At 50.6% G+C, this 16,888-nt stretch overlaps 1 protein-coding gene across 4 annotated transcripts in view; it reads right to left on the bottom strand.

Moving 5' to 3' along the window:
- The window catches only part of Aspscr1 (ASPSCR1 tether for SLC2A4, UBX domain containing), a 50,803-nt gene that overhangs the window by 6,701 nt on the left and 27,214 nt on the right, over positions 1–16,888 (bottom strand). For all 4 annotated transcript variants that reach the window (XM_004655048.2, XM_045159444.1, XM_045159445.1 and 1 more), the window contains exons 8-9: positions 1,892–2,031; positions 1,541–1,622 (exon numbers count right to left, since the gene is read on the bottom strand). In XM_004655048.2, the coding sequence (XP_004655105.1) occupies positions 1,541–1,622; positions 1,892–2,031 (222 nt within the window). The remainder of the gene's footprint in view (positions 1–1,540; positions 1,623–1,891; positions 2,032–16,888) is intronic.

The raw sequence follows: 16,888 nt of genomic DNA, 5'->3' as shown, positions 1-16,888 counted from the left end.
CAAGCCAATGGCATATTCCTGTAATCCGAGCACTCAGGAGATGGAGGCAAGAGGGTCAAAAGTTTAAGGTCAGGCTGGAGAGATGGCTTAGCGGTTAAGGTGCATGCCTGCGAAGCCTAAAGACCGAGGCTTGTTTCTCCAGGTCCCACGTTAGCCAGATGTACAAGGTGGCACATGTATCTGGAGTTCATTTGCAGCGGCTACATGCCCTGGCACACCCACTCTTTTTCTCTCTCTCTATCCCTCTCTCTGTCTCTAATAATAAATAAAAACAAAATATTTATTTTTAAAAAAAAGAGTTTAAGGTCATCCTTGGCTACATAGTGAGTTCAAGGGTAGCTTAGACTACATGAGACCCTGCCTCAAAAAAACAACAGACAAAGCTGGGCATGGTGGTGCACGCCTTTAATCCCAGCACTTGGGAGGCAGAGGTAGGAGGACTGCTGTGAGTTCAAGGCCACCCTGAGACTACATAGTGAATTCCAGGTCAGCCTGAGCTAGAGTGAGACCCTACCTCGAAAAATAAAAAAAATAATAATAATAAATAAAATAAACAAGCTAGGTGTGGTGGTGAACACCTTTAATCCCAACACTCAGGAGGCAGAGATAGGAGGATTTCTATGAGTTTCAGACCACCCTGAGACTATATAGTGAACTCCAGGTCAGCCTGGGCTTGAGTGAGACCCTACTTCGGGGGAAAAAAAAAAGACAGACAGATAGCACACCAAATATCTGCTTTCAGATCTGCTCTGTTGGCTGGGCATGATGGCATACACATGGAATCCCAATGCTTAGGAGGCAGGATAGTAAATTTCACACCAATCTGGGTTGCATAGCAAGACCTTGTTTCAAAAAAAGGAAAGAGGACTGGAAAGATGGCTTAGCAGTTAAGGTGCTTGCCTTTGAAGCCTAAGGACCTAGGTTTGATTCCCCAAGACCCATATATAGCCAGATGCACAAGGTGGCACATGTATCTGGAGTTCCTTTGCAGAGGCTGGAAGCCCTGATGTGCCCATTCTCTATCTGTTTGTCTCTTCCCTCTGTCTCTGTCTCTAATAAATAAATAAAAATAAAATTTAAAAAAAGAAAAAGATTTCCATCACTGGGCTTGGGAGTAGTCAGTGATAGAGCACCTGCTTAATAGGCATAAGGCCAACTTTAACTCCCAGCACCACAAAAAATAGGGGTTTTTGTTGTTACTTTGTTTTTCAAGGCAAGGTCTCACTCTGTAGCCTAGACTAACCTGGAATTGACTATGTAGTCTAAGGGTGGCCTCAAACTTACAGTGATACACTTACCTCTGTCTCCTGAGTGCTGGGATTAAAGGCATGCACCACCACACCCCACTAAAAATAGGTTTCCATCATAAAATATCAGGGGCTTAGCTTAGTTAATCCTCAGCCTCTGGCACGCTGGCCTATTACTACCCACCACTGAGGAATAGTGTTGCATATGGCAGCACTGGCCAAGTGAGCCAGAGGTGTGGTCACAGGAGTTACTGGAGTCACAGGTCACTGGAGTCACAGGAGTATCTGCTCACCTTTGGGTAGCGTTCCAGTTTCTCCTTCATTTGAGCCTCTCTGAAGGCCTTGGTCACTAAAGGAGCTTCTTCCAGACGCTTCCTGTAATAGAGAAGGTCAAAGGTCCTGGTCACCTGACAAAAGAGGTTCCCAACTGGATTCCCCCTGTTCATTCCTCAAGAGGACAGGAATGGTCCAGAAGCCATCACCTGGGCCCATCCTGAAGTACTGCCGAGGGACCTGGGCAAAAGACAGGTCTGGATACCCCTCACATCTCAGAATGTGCAGGCAGGCCTGGCCATTAAATAGCACCTACTGAGGACTACCATGAAGGGAAGATATAGGAAATGGCTGAGGAGATGGGCACCCACCGCTCACTCTTGAGCTGAGCCAGGCGTCTCCTCACATCATCGACAGTTACTTCGAAGAACTCATCAGGTACCTCTGCTGGCCAGGCCTGAAGCAGGTCCTCTAGATCAGGGTGGCAAACCACTGGGTCTCGGTCCACAGGCTAAGCAAAGAGGAACTCAAGATAATGTGATTTGTGAGGGATCGCAGGCCCTACCATTGGAAAAGCCATGCAGCCTCTCCATCTCAGCCCACCTGACTGCAACACAGGGCCAGAGGAGGGCTCACAGCAGCAGCATTCAGAACCTCCGATTGAGAGTCTTGCTACCTGTCAGGGCCATGGCCCTGAAGTCCAGCTAAGGATAGAGTGGTCATCAGCACTACCCAGGAGGACAGCTCAGGCAACTTCCCTCACACTTACTACCTCAATGGGAGAACCCTAATATCAGGAAGCCAATTTGGGGAGCAGCACCCTGTTTTAAGCCACGTCAGGGACTCCGGAGGGGAGGGGCAGTGACAGCCACCAAATTAGAGTGTTGGCAAAAACCCCAGCAGGCTGTCCCTACTGCCCTCTCTACCACAGCCCCATGCATGGCCTGACTGACTCCACCTTCCCCTCCCTGGGGAGCAAGCTGGCTTTCCCTCTGCCCACCCTGGGGACAAAGGAAGGGACAGCGTCACTCCTAATTGGCATCAACAGCACTGAAAATTACAAGGCAGGCCTGCTCCTCTTGCGGTGCCTGGGAGGGTGGGACAACTCAGTGCTGGGGCCACCCCATGGAGCCAGGCCTGACCGAGGTCCCCAGCTGGTCTGGCAGGGCCCGCACTGGGTCTTGTCCTCCTGTATAAACATTCAACTGTCACAGGATAGGTAGCCTCGGAGCCAGTCCCCTGCTCCTGATTTGCTTCTCAGCTTCCCTCCCGCTCCTCTGACGACCGGGAAATGGAAACAGGGGCTCTGGGAACAAGCTTCCCCTACTGCAGTCTTCCAGGTGAGATCAGGCAGACATGCTCAGGGTAGCATTGCCACACTCTTACAGCCTTCGTTCCTGAGGCAGGGCCAGGCCTCAGTCTCACTGTTTTGAGGATGTCCTTCAAGTCCACCACTCAGGGACTAGCTCACTCAATCCATCCACACTGGGTGCAGGCTGATGGACCCCTATCCCAGGTGTCTCCTGCCCCCTCCACCTAACCTCAAGTTCCCATGGTCTACCACACATATGGCTTTGTTATGTTGCCCTAGCCAGGGAGCCCCTCTGACCTCAGTCATGGTCGTGGCAGCATGGCTAATAAGGGTTGGCTGAGGTCTGGGCAGCAGCCCACAGGTGACTGAGCAGGGCCTCAGGGGGCTGCCTCCTTCAAAGCCACAGCCACAAAGCGGCCTCTGCGGGCAGTCTGCTCCAGAGCTCTTTATAACATGGTGCCAGGCGCCAGGCGGCCCCCATGGCCACAGTGCCTGCATTCCAGTAGGGCCACCAGCTCCCGGGGCTCCCGCGGGAGAGTAGACAGAATGTGGACACACCCTGAGCTAGGAGCTACAGTGGCAGTTCACATAGCCTTGAGCTAAGCAAGGGAGAGACTCAGGCTACCAGTTCCAGATCCTCCTAGAAAGAGCAGCCTCAGGGCACACTGATAACCCAAAAGGCCACTTTGCATAGCAGCTGATACTACCCAAAGCCTGTCCACCCAGACAGGGCCACAGGGCAGAGAATGGTGCCAGAAAACTCAATCCTGAAAAACCTGTGATCATTCCCAGGAACTTTCCCGGCACAGCCTGAGAACATCAGAGAACATTAGAGAGGACAGAGGGTTGCTGGCCGTCCGCACTCTGGGCAGGGCCAATGACCCATGACACCCAAGCCCACATTCCCAGGCTGCTTTCAGGACAGGGTACACAGGGGGCACCTGCCATCTGCTCCACACTGCCCAAAGGCTACTGAATTTCAATCAAAAAGTAAAACTAGAGCTGGGTGTGGTGGTGCACACCTTTAATCCCAGCACTCATGAGGCAGAGGTAAAATGATTGCTATGAGTTTGGGGCCACTCAGAGACTACATAGCGAATTCCAGGTCAGCCTGGGCTAAAGCAAGACCCTACTTTGAAAATAATAATAATAATAATAAAGTAAAACCAGGGCTGGAGAGAGGGCTTAGTGGTTAAGGCTAAAGCACATACCTGCAAAACCTAATGACCCAGGTTCAATTCCCCAGTACTTATATAAAGCCAGATGCACAGGCACATGCATCTGGAGTTCACTTGCAATGGCTGGAGATCCGAACACACTCATTCTCTCTCTCAAACCCCCTCTCTATCTCCGCAAAAAAAATTTTTTAAAGTAAATCTGGCCAGGCCACTTAATCCTAGCATTCAGTAGGCCAAGGTAGGAGGATCACTGTGAGTTCAAGGCCAGCCTGAGACTGCACAGTGAATTCTATGTCAGCCTAGACTGAAGTGAGACTCTACAGAAAAAAAAAAAAAAAAAAAAAAAGGACTGGAGAGACGGTTTAGCGGTTAAGCATTTGCCTGTGAAGCCTAAGGACCCCAGTTCGAGGCTCCATTCCCCAGGACCCATGTTAGCCAGATGCACAAGGTGGTGCACACATCTGGAGTTCGTTTGCAGTGGCTGGAGGCCCTGGCACCCATTTTCTCTCTCTACCTCTTTCTCTGTCTGTTGCTCTCAAATAAATAGTAAAAATGAACAAAATTTTTTTTTTTAAATGCCTGGTATGGTGGCTCACAACCTTTAATCCCAGCACTTGGGAGGCAGAGGTAGGAGATCACTGTGAGTTCAAGGATGCCCTGAGACTACATAGTGAATTCCAGGTCAGCCTAGGCTAGAGTAAGACCCTTCCTTAAAAACAAAACAAAAAACAGTTTTTTTTTTTAAAGGTAAAACTGGAGCCAGGTATGATGGACACCAGTAGTTCAAGGCCAGCCTGTGTCCACAGAGTAAATTCCAGCTCAGGCTAAAGTGAGACTCTGCCTTGAAGGAGAGAAAAAACAAACAAACAAACATGACATCTCTTACTGTTTCAGACTCTCTTCCAGATGCTTGCTCTGTTTGGGAAGCCTGTCTACCACCCAGGCCCAGGAGCCCAGGGTGCAGAAGGAGCAACAGGACAGCATGGCCCCTAGCTCTAGGCCCCTCACACTGGTCCAAGAGCCCATTTGGGAAAACTCTGTTGTAATTCAAGGGCAGCAAGAGTGAAGGGCCCTCTGATACCTGCTGGCAAGTAGAGTGAGCAACTAGTTGCAGGGCAGGGGTGGTCAAGTCTCCTTACGCCCCATGAAATCTCATAGGGTCTATGGCTGGGGTGGTAGGAAATACGGCTTTATAACCAAGAGCAGCAGGGGATTCAGGAACAGAGTGGAGAAACTCCATCAGCCAAGCAAGACAGCTTCTATCCCCGAACCACTGGGCAAGGAGGCCATAGCAGGGCAGTCTTCCGCAGACCAAGCAGCTGTCCCCCAGCCACGCCTGACCCTGTTTACTTAGGATGCTTTGCCAGCGCCTGGCTCCCATCTGCTGTCCTGTTGGCACTGAGAGCATTTCGCTCAGCTGCCATCCTAGGTGTACTTATGGAGATGTTTTTGGATGGAGAACACAGGTCTAGGGATGAGACATCAAAAAGAAAGAAAGCACATGGTGACAGCTGTGAGGAATAGTCAAGGCTGACAAGACTGGGGAGATGCCTAGAGCATGTGCTGGTGCCTGAGGGACAGAATGAGGCTGTTCGGCCATCCTTCAGCCAAGAGGATGCTAACACAGAGATGACATCCTTAGAGCCCCAGTTGGCTTTGTGGGGGAGGCTGCAAAAGGCTGTGCTCAGTGTGGCTGAAGCTCAGAGAGAGCTTCAGGGAAGCTGAAGGGTGGCCATGAAGAAAGGCATGGGTAGGAGGCTCTGGAGGGCCTGTGAGGCACCGAGGATGAGCCAGCTGCCTAGCTCACGGCAGGATAGGGGCCTGGTGTAGTGGGCCTCTGAGAATGTGGCTCTCCAGCAAGCCACAGTCTGTGTTCTGGGCATGTTGACCCCAAAAGGGCCCTAGGGGCCCTTTCCAGTCCTTCCCCAGGTAGCCTGTGGTGTGGAGAAAATAAAGCTACAGGGTCAGGGCATGTTATGAATGCCATGTGACAGATAAGGAAACTGAGGCCCAGAGTACATGCGACAGCAGCAGGCATGGGACAGCAGAGATTCTGAGGGTGCTGGCCTCACTGCTGCTTGCGAGGCTATGTCTGTGAGACCTGACCTGTGAGTGAGAACTCTCTGTTAAAGCCACTCCAGGGGCTGGAAAGATGGCTTAGCGGTTAAGCGCTTGCCTGTGAAGCCTAAGGACCCCGGTTTGAGGCTCGGTTCCCCAGGTCCCACGTTAGCCAGATGCACAAGGGGGCGCACGCGTCTGGAGTTCCTTTGCAGAGGCTGAAAGCCCTGGTGCGCCCATTCTCTCTCTCTCCCTCTATCTGTCTTTCTCTCTGCGTCTGTCACTCTCAAATAAATAAATAAATAAAAATTTTTAAAAAAAAAGCCACTCCAGGAGGCTCTTGTTCCTGAGACCCCAGGAAGCTAGCAGACTCGCAAGCATAGCCAGCAGTGAGAGTGCTGTAGACTGACCAGACATGAAGTGAGGTGGGGCTAAGCCAGACTGAAGGCAGGAATCTCCATTTTTCTATACCATTCTTGAATGCCAGACATGGTGGCACATACACCTTTAATCCCAGCACTTGGGAAGCTGAGACAGGAGAAACGCTGTGAGTTCAAGGCCAGCCTAGACTACAGAGTGAATTCCAGGTGAGCCTGGGCAAGAGAAACCCTATCTCAGAAAAACAGCAGCAAAACCCCCACCATACTTGTCCCCAACCAGTTCAGAGCTGGGCCATGGGAGGGAAGTAGGAACGATCCAGAACTCCCCAGGGATGGTCAGGCACCACTGTGGACACCACCCAGCCTAGAGTAAACAGGGCTGGACCTAGTCCAGGGTCAGTGGGAGGTGGGGTGTCAGTGACCACTTCCAGCAGAGGGCCCAACATAGCCCATTTGGGATGTGCAGGCACGGTAGGACAAGCACAGGAAGTCCCACACACATCAGAAGTGGGTCTTCTGAGGGTTCCTATTCTTAACAGTGATTTTCCAGGACGTGACAACAAATGGATAAAAAAATGTGAACACTCTTCAGAGGTGACCTCAATCTCAGATTTTCCAGCTTCTCCATGAGGGCTTGCTCTCTCCTCAGCCCAGTAGGCGCTGACAATGGCTTTGGTGAGAGGGAATGTGAAGCGTTTCCCCTTGGGGCTTTGAGCTCAAATGAATCACTACAAAAGGGATGTAAGCCAAACCCCCCAAGTTACTCACAGGGCTCAGTCACCCTCAAGAGGGAGGTGCCTCAGCACATGGTTGCCATCAAAGGCCCTGGACAACACAGAAGGAGGTGGCTGTGCCAAAGTGCAATGCTGAACCCTGACCCAGGTTCAGGGGCTACACAGAGGGGAGGGGCACTCCAATCCCTGTGCCCTGGGGCTTGAATACACTGCACATGAAGCTACTGCTGATGAAGTGGTAAAGCCCACTGTACAGTTCTAGGTACAACATCCACAAAGCACTGCCAGCCTGCGTCCACCTGCTAGCCAGCAGCCACCATGTGCCCAAGGAGAAGAGCAAGGTAGAAAGCCAGCAGCAGGAACGTGGTCCTGAAAAGATGCACCTACCACTGGATGAAGAATAGAGCATCCCAAGGTTGGAGAGATGGCTTAATGGTTAAGGCACATGCCTGTGAAGCCCGAGGACCCAGGTTCGATTCTTCAGGTCCCACATAAGCCAGATGCATATGGTGGCACATGCATCTGGAGTTTGCAGTGGCTAGAGACCCTGGTGTGCCCATTCTCCCTCTCTCTGTCTCTAATAAATAAAAATAAAATTCTAAAAAAAAAAAAAAAAAAGGAATAGAGAATCCCAGCTCCCCCCCCCCCCCGGCCTTGGAGGCTGGACTCAAGGTGGCCAGCCAAAAGCCCCATCTCCATAGCCATGAGCCCCACCCTTAGAGAAACAGTAGAAGGCAGGCGACAGAGGAGCTCTCCCGTTCCTCCCAGCCCTGCAGCTAGCCCCAGACTTACTGGAGGCTGGATAAGCACAGGCATCTCTGGCAAAGGCTTCACCGGGTAGGAGCACATCTGGGAGTGCGCTGGGCCAAGGAATGCCAAGTCCACAGCCCAACAGCAGAAGGCAAGAAAAGGCATCTCCAAAACACCTGAGCACCACATCTCTGCTCTCACAGACGTTGTGAAGACCACGGGGTACCCACACCACAATGATGGAACTCACAAACAGGCTCTTATTTTGCATAGGTATCTTGACTGTCTAGCCTCTTACTATGAACATGAAGCACACTTAAAGAGAGCTTTTTTTGTTTGTTTGTTTGTTTTTTCGAGGTAGGGTCTCATTCTAGCCCAGGCTGACCTGGAATTCACTACGGAGTCTCAGGGTGGCCTTGAGCCCTAGGGAACCTTAGAGACAGCTTTCTGGTGGATATTTGTATTTCTGATCTCACGCTATTCCCAATTTAGACTCCAGACAGGTATGCGGGACGCTTTTGGGAAGCTCTGGGGCACAGTGGCCAGGTTATCATGTCCATCCACACCAAGCTGCAGATTAAAGAGCATGTGATTGAGGTGCTACTGAGAGTCAAGTTCAAGTATTCTGGATGCCAGATGATCCATATCTCAAAGTGTGGTGTGGTAGTTTGATTCAGGTGTCCCCCATAAACTCAGGTGCTCTGAATGCTAGGTTCCCAGCTGATGGAGATCAGAGAACAAACGCCTCCTGGAGGCGGTGTATTGTTGGGGGCGGGCTGATGGGTGTTATAGCCAGTGTCCCCTTGCCAGTGTTTGGCACACTCTTCCTGTTGTTATTGTCCACCTTATGCTGACCAGGGGTGGACCCTCTGCTCATGCCATCATTTTCCACTGCCATCATGGAGCTTACCCTAGTCTGTAAACCAAAATAAATCCTTTTTCCCACAAGCTGCTCTTGGTCAAATGATCTCTGCCAGCACTGAGAACCTGAGTGCAACATGGGGCTTCACCAAATTCAATGCAGATGAATGTGAAGACATGGCGGCTGAGAAGTGGCTTATCCTCAAGAGTTGTGGGGTCAGATATAACCCCAACTGTGACCCTGGCAGGTGGCAGGCTTGGCACTCGTGAGGGCCTCCACTGCTGAATATCTACCAATCACATGTATTAATAAATCTCACACACAAAAGAAAAAAATAAGAGGGGCTGGAGAGATGGCTTAGTGATTAAGGCGCTTTCCTGCAAATCCAAAGGACCTCAGTTCAATTCCCCAGGACCCATGTAAGCCAGATGCACAAGGTGGCGCATGCATCTGGAGTTTGCAGTGGGTGGGAGCCTTGGTGCACCCATTCTCTCTGTCTCTCAGCCTCTTTCCCTCTCTCAAAGAAATTTAAAATAATTAATTTTTAAAAAGGGGGCTGGAGAGATGGCTTAGCGGTTAAGCCTGCAAAGCCAAAAAGGATCCCCGTTCAATTTTGCAGGACCACATAAGCCAGATAAACAAGGGGCACATGCGTCTGGAGTTCATTTGCAGTGGCTGAAGGCCCCAGCATGCCCATTCTCTCCCCCCCCCCCCGGCTTCTTTCTCTCTCTCTCAAATAAATAAATGAATAAAATTTTTAAAAATTATAAATAAATAAAAAGAAAATGCTATGAAATACTAGGCCACACCAGTGGAGGCTACACATTTTGCAGCATCTTGCTAAGTGGATGCCAGGTGTGTGTCTCCCAAGGATACTGGCCAGATCTATGTGGTTAGGATATAAGCCTTCCTTATTCGCATGGCCTGGCTGAGTGTGGCAGCTGCTCCTGGGTGCCTAGACAGGAGGAGCGCACACGCACACACACAAGACAGGAGGAACACACACACACACACACACACAAGACAGGAGGAACGCACGCACGCACGCACACACACAAGATAGGCTGGGAGCTGAGACTAGGTGGTAAAAGTGGGGTTCTTGCTCTACAGGACCATACTCCACCACACTTGCACAGTAAGCATTTATCTCTGGAATTATCCACTGAGGCACAAGTGCAGCCAATTACCAAACTGCAAAAACATCCAGACACTCAGCTGCCCACCTGCAAGGCTGCTTGCCGAAACATCTGCCAACAAACTTCAGGGGCCTTTGCAGTTAAGGCCTGGCCTATGGTTCTCAGAGGAGCAATGACTGGCCCTGGGAACCTGAGGGCTGTCCACAAACACCCACAGAGTACATCAGGGACCATGGCCAGTCTATGGGGATGACAGGGGAAGATCCCTCAGACCAAGAAGAGACGAGCAGCAATATAGCCTGGAACACCCCCATCCATGTAGCACTGGACTCCAATCTTTCAAGGACACCTGCCACCCTGCCATGCCCAGCTCACACGGGTCCAGATGGACGTTTTCAAGTTTGGCACCATAGCCCACTTCATACCTCCTCCACCCTTGTAAAGGCCTGTCCCAGCTCCATGAGTACTGACCAGCCACCAGCCCAGGGCATAGAGGGTGAAGGCCAAACTGTGTGCAAGGGGCGCAGGGCAGGCACGAAGGAAATCCCCCAAGGGGGAGGGGCAGCAGGCCAGCAGCAGCCCGTCCTGCCTGGGAGGACCCAGGGCCTTTGATCAGTGTCGGCCCTTATGCCAGCTGCTAGGGAGGCCGAGGCGTGGGGGGTGTCTGCTGTGATCGGCCTGCAAGCATAGAGCTGCGAGGCGGCCTCCCGGGCTGTGGAGGGACTTCAAAGGACACGGCCAGGGGGCGCCGGGCAGCCCCAGCCTCTCCCAGAGCCCAGTTCTGATCGCCAGTAAAACTACCTTCTAATAATTAATGTTTGACATCAAAGGCAGGAACCGCCGGGCTCTGGGAACCATCCCGGGCCTCAGCGAGGACCTGCCTGTATTTTATCCTGTCTCTTTCTTCTGAGTCTTTATTTAAATCCAAAACCACACACAGGCAAAACATTAATGGGAAACTTGGAAACTCTTTTTGATTACTAAAGTGTACCTTTGAAGTTCCCCAAAAAAGTTCTGTTTTGTTCCCATTCCCCTCCCCCCAAGACTGAGCAGGGACACAAAACAGACGCATGTGGCCGGCTGGCCCTCTGGGTGTGGGGTTGTTGGTGACAGGAGGCGAAAGGCAGAGGGCGGGGGACCCTCCGTAATCAATCAGCTGCCTGGGCTCCCAGATCAAAGGCACAGGCAGAGCAAAGCACCCTCCCCAGGACCCCTCTCTGGCTTGGGGCCCTGGGATGAGTGCCTGCATTGAGATCCTTACCCAGGGACAGTGACTGCCTGCCTGGTGAGTTGACCAGGTTGGCTGCTCGGAGCTGCTGCACCCAGCACAGAACACAAGGCTAAGGTGGCATGGAGGGAGCAATGGGCAAAGGGCTGGCACCTTTAGGGTAGGAGGCACAGCTGTCCTGTCCCTCAACTGAGGGATCTCCAGGAGGACAGGACCAAAGTTATATCAGGTTACTGGCACCAGCTTGCCCTAACCACACAGGTCTGCTTTCAGCTTGCCCCTGGGCCCAGGAGCTTCACACTGGCACAAACATCACAGAATCAACAGGGTCCCAAGGGGAGGACGGGCACCATCACCACCACAAACGAGGATGAACCACTCATCTACTAAGTGAGGACAGCTCAGGAGTTCAGGACACCGTGAACTGATGGGCAGCATCCCGAGGAGAGGCTGGACAGGAGCAGCCACAACCACCAAGGTCATGGGTTCCTGACCTTCCCTCCACTCTCCCAGGCATGTGGCCAAGTGGCAGGAGTGAAGATGTCATGCAAAAGTGACTGGGGCCAGGCGTGGTGGGACATTCCATTAACTCCAGAACTTAGGAGGCAGAGTTAGGAGGATCAATGTGAGTTCCAAGCCACCCTGAGTCTGCATAGTTAATTCCAGGTTACCAGGTAGGCCTGGGCTAAAACAAGATCCTACCTGGAAAACAGAAAAAAAAAGAAAGAAAACAAAAAGTGACTAGGATGGGAGCCATTCAGGCTTTAGGGACTAGCACCACGTCCTTGGCTGTTGGACACAACTCGAGTGTTCCTGACTTGCGGTGATACCCCATAATGGCAAACTCCAAGCACTTGTCCTTTGTTCTAGCACACACTGACCATCATGCCACAACACTGTCCTCACAAACACTGTCCTCACAGCCACTGGGTGAGGGATCTACAGTTATGAACAGAGGAACTTGAGCAGGTGAGGGCTGGGTCAGACAGGGTATCGGGAGCCTCTCCACAGTCTACCACCGGCAACTAGTAGTCACCTCAGCAGCGTACACAGACACCAAGACAGGGAAAAGCGCAGCCATAAAGACAGACTGCTGCCAAGGTGCTGTCCCTGAGAACAAGTGTTCACTATCTGCGAGAGGAGACACCAAAGCTCTCAGTCACCCTCCCGCCACACAGAGACCAGACACAGTCAGCTGTCTCAACAGCAGCGGTCCACACAGGAGAGGAGGGCACTGAGGTGGGCCTTCTCAGGCCAACAGGAGTCCTGTTCTGGCCTGGCCCCTGGGTCACAGTGGTCAGCATATCCTTTGCACACAACTAGCTGGAATTGCCAACTCCTAACTCAGTACTAGACTCTCTGGGCCCCCAGCCTGCACTGGGGCAAGCCATGACCCCATCTGCTGCCTCCAGTCCAGTCACAGGTGACACGAGCACCTCCGCACAGAAGAAAGCAGAAGCCTCGGCAGCCAAGCACAGGGTTCCACAGTGTGGCCACAAGGCTGCAAACAGATAAGAGCCCAGGACAGGGAGAGACAAGACACATCAGCCAAAGGGCCAGGGAACCTTCCAGAGGGACACAGGACAAAGGACATGAAGCTAAGGGTCAAACCATGAAGCCATGCAAGCATGCTCAAAAGGCAAAGCCTGAAGGAGGCAGCATGGGCCTTTCAAGGAGGGTGTGCTTCTTCTGCAAGCACTACGTCCAAGTGCTAAGAAAGAGCTGTTTTCTCCAGACATAACATGACCATAGGCCATCATGGAGCACAGGTTATCTGTTGGAAAGGCAGTGAGGGTGTTAATATTTCCTGGTAAGTCACAGCACCTCACCTGCAATTCCTGCCACTATGCTCTCCTGCCCTGTAGTTACACGAGGTCTCCTGATCTCTGGAGGTGCTGGAGTGCACAGGAGGTAGCAGGTTAGCTGAAGGTAGGACTCCACTGAAGCAGCACCCTAAGGACCTTAGCCATGATGGGATGGGACTTTTTGGTGATGTAGTTGTTCTCAGTCACTTGCACTCCTATAAGTAACCTGCCATCCAATCTCCCACAAATAACCCCAATAAACTCATTTGTTTACCAAGTTGGACTTGGATGGAATCCTTGTTTTGGTTTGTTCAGGGCCCTAATCTAAGGTGAATGATAATTCTACATGTCACCCCAGGAAGTCACGTAACACTAGAGCAGAGACAGGGATCAGCATCAACAAACTTATTAGTATCTTCTTGGTTCCAAAGCTGGACAAAAAAAAGCAAGAAAAAATACACAACTGGTCTCCCCTATGACTACAGACACAAAAGTCTGAAACAAAGTGCTAGTTAAAGTGTGGCTGAAAACCAAGTATGTCACTGGCAAATGTCTGAACCCCTGCAAACAAAGATGGCTTGACCCAAAAATCCACCCAAGACCTCATATTAAGAACTAAAGGAGGGCTAGAGAGATAGCTTAGCAGTTAAGTTTGCCTGCAAAGCCAAAGGACCTCAGTTTGATTCACCAGTACCCACGTAAGCCAGATGCACAAGGTGGCACATGCATCTGGAGTTCGTTTGCAGTAGCTGGAGGCCCAAGCGTGCCCATTCTCTTTCTCTTGCATCTTTCTCTCAACTAAATAAATAAAAATAAAATATTATTTTTTTAAAAGCCGGGCGTGGTGGCACATGCCTTTAATGCCAGCACTCGGGAGGCAGAGGTAGGAGGATCGCCAAGAGTTCAAGGCCACTCTGAGACTACATAGTGAATTCCAGATCAGCCTGAACTAGAGTGAGACCCTGCCTTGGAAAAAAAAAGCAAAGAACTGAAGAAGAAAGCAAAGCTCCCTCCACCAATACAGAAAAGGCTATGTGAAGACTTCTCAGCAACTACACAGGAAAAGAAAAATCTCAGGGATGGGAGAATCCTCGGCCAGTAAGCAAGGGGCTCATAGAATAAGCACGAGGGCCGGAAGTGGCCAAGTCCTACTTTCAAGGACAGAGCAAGACAACCAAGAAGGAAGTCCATGGCTGAGGTATCACAACATGAAAAATAAATCTCTCCAAAGTAAATAGAAACTCAACATCATTCCATGCAATGTCCAACAGCAGCTTCTGAGGAATTTGGCTGACATCCTGAAAGTTATTTGAAAGGATGAAGTCCTTGAAGAGACTTGTCACTTTTGGCAAAGAGAAGCAAAGAAGAGATTCACTCTGGCAGCCTTTCCAAAATGAGCCACAGCTAGAGCCAGCGGGGAGCCACTGGAGGATGATAAGCCCCATAGAGAGGGTACCACCAGGGCAGAGTGGCTAAGAGGCTATTCAGCTAAAGATGGAGCTGAGAAACTTATTCAACTTCCAGGAAAACCAGCCCTGAGCCCACAGGGAACCTCCAAATAGGCTGAAGAGTATTGTAGGAAGGACAAACCCATGGATCCCAGAGAAGTCAAGAAAGAAGACACTGCTTGGACCTTTTGGCTGATGAAGGGTTCCAACTCCCCTCCCCAGTCACACAGAAATCTGCAGCATAACAAAAAACAAAGCAGGCAAAAGACATCTGCAGTAAGAAAGTGAAGCTTGAATAGATAGCAAGAACACAGAGAACAGGAGCTGGAGAGATGGCTCAGCAGTTAAAGGCCTTGTTTGCAAAGCCTGCCAGTTCAGAACCCACATAAAGCCAGATGCACCAAGTGGCACATACATCCAGAGTTCATATGTAGTGGCAAGAGGCCCTGTAATGCCCATACTCACTCTTTCTATAAGTAAGTTAATTAGTTAACAGCCAAGCATGGTGGTGTATACCTTTAATCCCAGCCCTCAAGAGGCAGAGGTAAGGGGATCGCTGTGAGTTTGAGGCCAGCCTGAGACGACACAGGTCAGCCAGGGCTAGAGTTAGACCCTACTTTGAAAAACCCAAAATAATAGAAAGTAAAATAAAAATAAACAAACAAACACAGAAAAGGGGCTGAAGAGATGGCTCAGGGAATAAAGTGCTTCCCATGCCCTTTGGAATTGAGACCCCCCCAGCATCAGCACAAATGCTCAGCAGCGTATCAGCAGACCCTAATCCTAGTGCATAGAAGGCGGAAACAAGATCCTTGAGGCAAGCTAGATAGCTAGACTAGCTGAATCGGCCAGCTCCAGGCTTAAGTGAAAGACCCTTCTTCAGTAAACACAAGAGGACAACAGCCTTATGCCTCTCATACACACACAAGCACACACACACTCACCCACATAAAAGAGCAGGGCAGTAATCACAGAGAAAAGGTTATAAAACCTAATTCTGTGCCCATCACATTGGTGACTGTCAGACATAGCAATGTGGCCAAAGAACACACTGAGCATACGGGCAGATGTGAGCTGTGCCGAGATGTCAGCAGTATGGGGGCCAAAGGCTGGCAGGGGGCAGTGAGCAGTGAGGAGGGTCAGGCTGCAGAGTGCCACATCAGTCAACACTGGGACCAAGACCCACCTGAAAACACAGAGGCCTCTGCACAAGGCAAAATGCAGATGGTAAAAGGTTAGCAGATGCTTGGAATAGGGTGGGGATCAGGAGGAACAGTGAGGAAAGCACTGAGCTGTACTGGGCAGTGAAATGACCCCAGCAGTCACCCTAACGGTGGTCCCCATCATTGTACATGTCCACACACACAATAAACCCCAACGTAAGCAACGGGAGTAGGTGACAGGGATGGGTCTTGCTGGTCTGGCCATAATAAGAGTATTTCAAGCTGGGCATGGTGGTGCATGCTTTAATCCCAGCACTCGGGAGGCAGAGGTAGGAGGACCGCTGTGAGTTTGAGGTCACCCTGAGACTACAGACTGAATTTCAGGTCAGCCTGAGCTAGGGTAAGACCCTACCTCAAGGGAAAAAAAAAAAAAAGTATTTCACTCCTTGTAGATGTTGACAGCAGGGGAGCTGTGTGCGGAGGGAAAGGGGCGATACAGGAAATCTCTGTTTCTGATGTGTGCAGTTCTGTTGTCAAATACTTATCTTTTTGTGTGTGGGGGGGGGGGTTGTTGCCAGGCATGAAAATGAATGTCTGAAATCCCAGCATTGGACAGGTGGACTGACAGAGATAGAGTTTAATAAATAAAAATACAGCATTATGTAGAAAAAGCAAACAAAGAAACAAAAAAAGGGGGGGGCAGGGGAAATGGCTCAGCAATTCAAGGTACTTGCTACTTGCTTGTAAACCGGGCGTGGTTGGCGCACACCTTTAATCCCAGCACTCAGGAGGAAGAGGTAGGAGGATTGCCATGAGTTAGAAGCCACCCTGAGACTATGTAGTGAATTCTAGGTCAGCTAGAGTGAGACCCTACCTCAAAAAAAAAAAAAAGGTACTTGATTGTAAAGCGAGCTGACCCAGAATTCACTCCCCCAGTACTAACACAGGGACAGATACACAAAGTGGCACATCTATCTGGAGTTGTTTGCAGCAAAAAGAGGCTCTGGTATGCTCATATATTCTCCCCTCTCTCTCTCTCTCAATCTCTCTCTCTCGTAAATACACATAGTTTTAAAGTGGGGGTCATGAGAGTACAGTACCACTAGTGGCACTGAGAACACATTACAGAGCTGGCTTGCTGGCAAGGCTCTGGATTGAGTCATCAGCACTGCAAAAAGAAAAGAACTCACTTAAAACCCAGCACTCCTATTTCCAAAGATCAATTATTCCCACACACACACATAAATCAAGCATGGCAGTGTGAGATGGGGAAGAAGGGGCTCACAGAGAACAGGGACAGAAAGCCTTGGATAT

Source organism: Jaculus jaculus, chromosome 9 (assembly GCF_020740685.1).
Source record: "Jaculus jaculus isolate mJacJac1 chromosome 9, mJacJac1.mat.Y.cur, whole genome shotgun sequence".
In the NCBI taxonomy this organism is placed as follows: domain Eukaryota; kingdom Metazoa; phylum Chordata; class Mammalia; order Rodentia; family Dipodidae; genus Jaculus; species Jaculus jaculus.
Note: the sequence above shows the minus strand (reverse complement) of the source record. Positions and strands in the feature narration are given on the sequence as shown.